Source organism: Mangifera indica, chromosome 3 (assembly GCF_011075055.1).
Source record: "Mangifera indica cultivar Alphonso chromosome 3, CATAS_Mindica_2.1, whole genome shotgun sequence".
In the NCBI taxonomy this organism is placed as follows: domain Eukaryota; kingdom Viridiplantae; phylum Streptophyta; class Magnoliopsida; order Sapindales; family Anacardiaceae; genus Mangifera; species Mangifera indica.
This window is the reverse complement of record NC_058139.1, coordinates 7,114,419-7,122,570: the sequence shown is the minus strand read 5'-3', so window position 1 is coordinate 7,122,570 and position 8,152 is coordinate 7,114,419. Positions and strand designations below refer to the sequence as shown.

Here is an 8,152-nt window from a genome sequence, read left to right as displayed (position 1 = left end):
GTAAGGGTAGTGAAGGTGGGCATTGTCCTATAGTGAAGAGGGATTAGGGTGAGGAATATGAGGATGGTTGATAATAGATGTTTTTCTACTTGGGGACAAAGACAAAAGCACATGGAGAGAGAAGGGTCCCTACCCACTCATGGAACCCAAAACCCAACCAACTCCACCTTTTCTTTGGCTTTCTGCTTGAGATGCTTTTCTTTTCGAGATATTTCCATTTAACCCCTTTAGATTTTGGTTTAACTATCTATATCCTATAGTTTTGAATATACTGGGATAGATTCTCGTCGTTCTAACAAACGTCAAATTGTATAAGGGTAAAATATACTATTATTTTTCAATATATTGTTTTAGTAATATAACTATATTCACCAACTTTGGAATATACGGATGGATAAATATATAATATGTTATTATATAAATGAATAATTTTAAATTAATAATAAAATAATATTCAATCCTATAATAATTTATTATATATGTATCATTTTTATATACTCAAAAGTAGATATACATAGTATTACTCTTGTTTTAGAGATTTGAAATTTAATCAACATTGGTTAATTGAAGATAGGGTTGGATTTGAAACAAGTTTTTTTTTGGTTTGATATGAGTTTTGCTAGAATGAATCTGAATTCAAACTTAACATATATCAATTTGAATTCAAATCCAAACTAAAATATATTTGAAAATCGATTACGAGCCCGAAGCTCAGCTAAAATATATTAAGAAACGACGTTACATAAGTCACGTGAAAACCAAATTCAAACGAACAAGCTTAATAAACCTAAGCCAAGTTTGACTCTTCTACATAAACCTGAACCTTTTGTGAGTTAAATACGAACTCTTTATTCATGAAACAAGCCAAACATAAATTAGTTATTTTTCAAGCTTAGCGAGTTTGAATTAAACCCCTTGAAAACGAGCCAAAAATAAACTTTACTATACTCGGGCTCAGTTTGGCGTAAATCCAACTGTAGTTGAGGGGGGTATTTTCTAGTTTTTGAAAACGCCTAGGGTGTATGAAGCCGAGCTGCAAATTGAGTCTGGATTTAACTCCTGGTTTCTTAAGCTCTTCGATCAATTGGAGGACAAAATGGTCCTTTCCTTTTCTTTGTTTTTAATATTGGCCAATACAAACACTTACTCTCCTTTCTTTTCTTGTCTCCTTCCATCCACACTTCTCCCAACACCACTCAACACAAATAAAACTCCCCACTCTCTCCTTGGTCTCACCCACTCTGTCACGATCATCTCCATCATCTTCTCCCCTTCAGACCCCCCGGACCCTCTATTTCCTTGTACTCTTTTCTGTGTCACTCATTTTTTTAATTACTTTTTAATTATTTTCAACTTTTTTTTATTATTCAAACTTTCTTTATGTGCCACTCAATGCCCAAATCCTACCCAAACTTCAGCTAATACCAACAACAACCACAACAACACTAACAGTAATTTCTTAAGACTGAAATATAATATACACATCATATATTATATACTTGTTCATTGAATATAATCTCCATATTCTCTGTTTTCTCGTATATAGCGAAATGCAGTTGTGTCCAATGCTCCTAAATTCTCTCTTATTTTATTTGAGTTGTCATACTTTTAGATGCATTTTAGAGGATTATAAAATATAAAGTTTATAAACATTATTTCTTTTTATAATATAAATATATGGCCACACAAAAAATTGATTTTGAAACTTTTAAATAGTATAAAAAAATTACCATTTTCAGTATGAATACACAAGTAAAAAATATCAAAATGGTAAGTAACATTAAAATTTCCGGATATGGCTGTTCCCCTTCTTTAGAAAATTCATAAATACTTTTTAAATATCGGAGTTTATTTAATTTTTTTTCTTCTATTAATTATTTATATTTAGATATTCGCAAAAGAGGACTTGGTATTTTAATAAACCAAAGACATTAACATTGATTGAATCTTAAAAATATATAAATATATATATAATTTAGATGAATGTGAGAGGTTATTTGGAATATTTATTGGTTTCGAATTTAACAAAACATTCCTTTAATATAAGAATACTTTTCTGCTTTTAATTACTATTTATTTATGACATAGATGATTGTAAGCAAGATAAAAGTTGAAGATTAGATTTTTTAAATGTTGGTAAAAATTTGTTACCTATCATATTCTCTCTCCTCACGCCTCTCTATATATATAGTCTACAAACTATGTCTTTCATCTAATCTCATTTTGCTTTTCTATTTTGTCATGGATCCTACGTTAGTAATGTAACAACAACTCCAGGCTCTCACCACCACTTTAATTTCCTTTCAATTTAGCCCTTAAACCTCTAAAATCCAACACAAAAACTCAATTCCTTTCTTTCCTTTTCTCTCTCTCTGTCTCTCTGGCTTTGATAGATTCCTTGTTTTCTACTGAAAAGTACTTTCATTATGCCTTCAAGAATCTCTGATGCTTATCGAGCTCACCCGGTGGACCTTCATCGCAATCTCCCGGACTTTACCTCTCTTCAGGAATTGCCTGACTCCTACAAATGGAATCATCAGTTCGACGACTACCCATCTACTCCTGTTGTTGATTCCTCTTTAGTCTCTGAATCCGTCCCTGTAATTGATCTCAATGAACCTAATGCTCTTCAACTCATCGGCCATGCATGCAAAAGTTGGGGTGTTTTCCAAGTCATTAATCACGGAATCCCCACTTCCATTCTTCAACAAACTGAGTCTACTGCTAAAACTCTTTTCTCTTTACCTCTCCAACAAAAACTCAAAGCTTCTCGATCACCCGACGCCGTTTCTGGCTACGGCTTAGCGAGAATTTCCCCATTCTTCTCAAAGCTCATGTGGTATGAAGGCTTCACTGTCTTTGGATCACCTCTCCATCATTTTCGCCAACTTTGGCCCCAGGATTATACCAAACACTGGTAATAATATTAATCCACAACGTGTAAACTAAATTTCAATATTTTTTTTCCTTTGCATTTAATTTGGTAATGAATTGATAAAGGCAGTTTAACTGTATATCAAAATACTCAAAAATGAAAATCCATTTGCTTTCCCTAATGCAATTAGCAAAGATTAAAATGAAAGCAATGGACCCGCTATGGGGATTTGGAGAGAGTCTCAAGAAAAAAAATCCAGTGTCTTCCCGTTTACTTTGTTTTATATCCATAATAATAGCATCTTCACTATTTCATACAGTGTTTTCATTTCTCTCAGTTCTTTCGTTTTGTTTTCTTGATCAGTGATGTAATGGAGGGATATGAGAAAGAGATGAAAAAGCTAGCGGCAAAATTGATGTGGTTAATACTGGGTTCATTGGGCATTAGCAAAGAGGACGTTCAATGGGCTGGGCCCAAGGGTGATTTTGCAGATGCTTTTCCTGTTTCCCAATTGAATTATTACCCGGCTTGCCCGGATCCGGACAAGGCCATGGGTCTTGCTGCCCATACTGATTCCACCATTCTCACTATCCTCTATCAAAACAGCATCAGTGGATTGCAGGTAATGAAAGAGGGTGTCGGGTGGGTCACCGTCCCGCCCATCTCAGGCGGGCTCGTGATTAATGTTGGAGACCTACTTCACATATTATCAAACGGGATATATCGGAGTGTTCTCCACCGGGCTATGGTGAACCGAACAAAGAATAGGATATCCATTGCATGTCTATATGGGCCACCCGCCAATGTCCAAATCTCACCACTGCGAAAGTTAGTAAGCCCAAGTCAACCCCCTCTCTACAGGGCAATTACATGGAGTGAGTACCTTGGCACAAAAGCAAAATATTTTAACCAAGCATTATCTTCAGTAAGAATTTGCAGTCCTCTACACGGGTTGGCTAATGTAAATGATCATAATGATAACGTAGAAGTGGGCTAGCTAGATAGTGAAATTCTTTGATTGTCTTTTCAATAATTTGATTGGTTTGCCATGTCATGGGGACTCAAAGAAAAAAAAAATCTTGTTTAGATCCCATGAAAAAAGGCGAGTGGATATAATAAATTATGATAAATCCTGATGGGAACATATAATGCAGACAAATGATTGTATCTTTTGTCTTTGTGTTGAAAGAGATAGAGGAAGAACAACCATTTGAATGTTAACTTAATAATAATGACACAAAAACACCAATCCTTCCGCCCCGGATATGAAGGAACAAGAGCATGACAAAGAAAACCTTGTTAAATTCATTAGACAAGGCATTGAATATGATGAGGTTTTTAATGTTGCCGATGGTTTCTTTCTAATTTCTACAATACAATAACGATGACGACTTTAACAAATAATACGAGGCAATAAAGATTAGTCACCTTTTTTTAGTCTCCAAAGATTGTCTATCAAAGGGTTTTGTATTATTATAACTTTGGAGACATTGTTCTGAAAAATGAAGATGATATTGCCTCTGTAACCACGTGAACCACCACATTGCTTTGCCATTCTCACTGCCCTACCTTATCAAGGGGATAAGGCAGTTTTTACCGTTTTTCATTTGTTTCTTTCTTCATTTTCAATGTTATTGGCTATACGTTGCATCGAAGGAATCCATTTCAAAACTCTTCCTTTTCTTTCTGAATTTCACAGCCCATTAACTTCTATTGCTCAACCACATACACCCTAATCAAAAAGGAAAATTATTTTAGATTTAATTACAATATCACCGTTTGTATAAAAAATACCATGCATAGCCACATCGGGATACATCCAAATATCTTGTGGTGTATATAATTGAGGTTGACTTTCTGAAGAAGTATGGATTGTACTTCATTAATTTATTTTAGTCATTATTTAGAGTTTATATAAAAATCTTGTAATTGTGGCTTAATTTTAATTAATAAAGGTGGTTCGTTCGTGGGAAATATCGCAATCAATTTTTGGAGTTAAATCAAACAACAACTTGCTTGGAGATGATTTACTGAATAAGATGTTTTACATGAAATGCAATACCATCGGTTTGAATTTATGATAAGGCCAAAGGACTATGTCCCACCCAAAGTATGCTGATTTTTTAAAGTTTTTCTCATTAATTTTAAAAATATCATTTACTCACTTATAATCGATTAAAATTAACTGAACTCTAACCCCTAAAAATTTTATCTCATTTTCCCCTCTAAAAGTTTAAAAACTAATATTTTTTTCCCCAAGCCAAGTTTGAAAAAATCACATTTCCCCCCCAAGGTTTAGTTTCAAAATCTGATCACCTTTTTTAGTGCTATCGTTAGTCGTCTCTCCCTCCCGACGACTCCCCATCCTCTGACGAGCTGCCTCACCTCCACCCCAACTCTTCTGGCATCCAAAATCATCGTCTGGGAAAAGAAATTGTCTTTTCAAACTATAAAGATGAGGTCGATCGATCTCATTTTTTATGTCTGGGAAGATGAGTTCGTCTGGAAAGAAGATTGTCTTCCCATACGACACTTTGGGACGTCGGAGGGGTTGGGGTAGAGGTGAGGTAGCACGTCGGAGGATGGGGAGTTGTCAGGAGGGAGAAACAGCCGATGATGACGTCGGAGAAGGTAATTGGATTTTGAAACTAAACCCTATTTAAGTTTAGAGAAGAAAAGTTAGTTTTTAAATTTTTAAGGAGTAAAATAAAATTATATTTAAGTTTATTTTTAATATTAAATATAAAATAACGACTTTACTTTTAAAATTAATTGATTTAAATGATTATAAATAGATAAATAATATTTTTAAAGTTAATGAGAAGAGATTTAAGAAATCCGCATACCTTGGGCGGGATATAGTCCTTTGGCCTTACGGTAATGATTTCAGCAAATCAGCAGCTTCAACTTTCGCAAATCACAATCACTTTGACACCAAAATCCCAACTTAATAAAAGCGAAAGTAATTAAATTTTAGAATATGGGAATCTTTTTTGGTGTCTGATCCTGCTTTCAATTTAAATAATTACTAAGTCTATTCAGATTATCAAATCATGCTGTTGCCCTTTCGTTTTCAAAGATACCATTCACAGTTTTACAAAGTAACCCCTCACATATTTGTCTTATTATACTGAATTTCTTGCAAAGGTCAATGTCTTGGCAAATAGTTAATTACTTTTATGAACCTAAATTTACTCTGGATTCGCCCTCTCATCATCACCAGCTTGACAAAAATATACATATCAATTCAATCACTTTATATTAAGCTTACTTTTCGCAGATAAAAGAAAAGCCTGACAATAATTCAACCCTAGGTTTATGTATATATTATTAGAATATGGATGGAACTTTTTAGGTTAATTATTGTGATTAATTGTGCTCCCCATACCCCTTCTGAAACAACACTTAGCTTCCACCCGGGAGACTTAGATCCAAGATCAAAAATTGTTTGTAGTTATTTTTATTTTTTTGTTTATGATTTCGAATCCTATATAATTCAACATTCTCAACATAATAGTGTCATAAGAATTTTTTAGCTATGATAAAAAAATGAGTAATATTATGTATACACATATATTTTTAAATATATAGATAATGTGTCATATTTTATTGTTAATTTAAAATCACCAATTATACAATGACACATTATTTGTATATCTAATTGTGTACTTAAAAATATATACACATAATTTTATCGTAAAATAATAGACCCTAGATTTGAAAGTAATTTGTAGTATCGTTACTTAGAAAAGCTTTAATAAATTCTATTTGGTTTTTCTTTACTTTTGATAACAAAAGATAAATAGGCTAAAAAACGTACGTAATTTGTTGGGCAAAATGTTCTTCTCTAAGAACTTATATTTGTTCTTACCATATTTCATCATATTTAAAATTTGTCTTTTATCTTTGTGAATCAAATGCTCATAACTAAATTATGTTCATATTGACCTTCATGAACCAATGTTAATATGATAATATTTAGCATGCAGAATGATTCATCAAGTTAATTAATTATAAACATAGAGACACCTCATGAACACATTAATATAAATTTTTAGTAATTTTAGGCATCAATCAATCTACTAAGGGGAATCTCTATCAAATACATGAAAACAGGAAAGAATTGAAAGTAGAAACAGTTGGAGATGAGCAAAAAGTCTAGCTGCTTGGCTGTTTTGTACTGCAAATCTCATTTTGCTGCCCAAATAAAATAATTGAAGGACGCCGACAAAGGGGAAAAGATATATGAGACCGATGTGGACTTCTTTATCATCATCACCAATTGTTAAATTCATGAAGTCGTTGATTCTGCAGAACAGAAGAAAAAAGATAGAATAACTTCTTTTCATTTACAGAGTGTAATTTCACTCAGATTATGTGGCCACCATATCTAAATATTTCTTTATATAACGATTATATTACTCCATCACAATCATTTGATTACCCCATTTGAACTGAAACATCCTTGCATGCATCCAATTTTTGTAGATGTAAAGCACATCAACCGACTCAATAATAATTATATTTAGAATCCAACTGGGGACCCTTAAATCTATGAGTGATACTTTGAAACCACAATTGAGAGATAGAGATGAAAATCTTAGAAATTTCGTTGAAAATTAAGAGACAAAATGCCAAAAAACGCTCCAACCTTATTTGATAATAACTAAAAGCTCACGATAGGAGAAGAAAATCAGTCACTCCAATTTCTATCAATCTTCTATCAATCAATCGATATGAATGATGAATCTCGTTCAATCAATCTTCGTGGATTAAATTAATCTGTCATAATTACCGGCCCTAATCACTCACTCTTAATCGGATAAAAGGAAGAAGAAGTGTAGGTAATCTAGACAGTCTAACTCAAATCTTCCAAAACATGATAGTTATTATATGATTATGAAGGATTTCATTATTTGTCCTAAGCTGGCCTTAAAGCTGTCTTACATCAAAATCATAATCGTTTTGGAAGTGAAATGATATATGCTCATGTATTCTGCAATAATTTAGGCTACAATAATGCCTGCAATAATAATATATATGACCGCATAGAAAAAAGAAAAAAAATAACAAATAAAAAGTAGAGATGTTTCTTGAAAGATAATGTATAATATACCACCGTCATGTGTCAACCTTGGAAACAAAAACTCTCAGATTCAATTGAACAGTATATAATATCTGTATTGTTTTTGATATATTTGTCAGACAAAACAAGCGAGGAGGATATTCCAGAGCCAATCAAAGAAGTGCAGCCGTATATAAATTAACACTTGCTAC

General features: G+C 32.9%; 1 protein-coding gene across 1 annotated transcript; it reads left to right on the top strand.

The window, feature by feature from the left end:
* Positions 1 to 2,220: 2,220 nt before the first annotated feature.
* LOC123210908 (gibberellin 3-beta-dioxygenase 1-like) lies at positions 2,221 to 4,047 on the top strand. Its single transcript, XM_044629402.1, has 2 exons — positions 2,221 to 2,917; positions 3,239 to 4,047. Exons 1-2 carry the CDS (start codon positions 2,427 to 2,429, stop codon positions 3,870 to 3,872), a joined length of 1,125 nt encoding a protein of 374 aa, XP_044485337.1. The 5' UTR covers positions 2,221 to 2,426; the 3' UTR covers positions 3,873 to 4,047.
* The last annotated feature ends 4,105 nt before the right edge of the window (positions 4,048 to 8,152 follow it).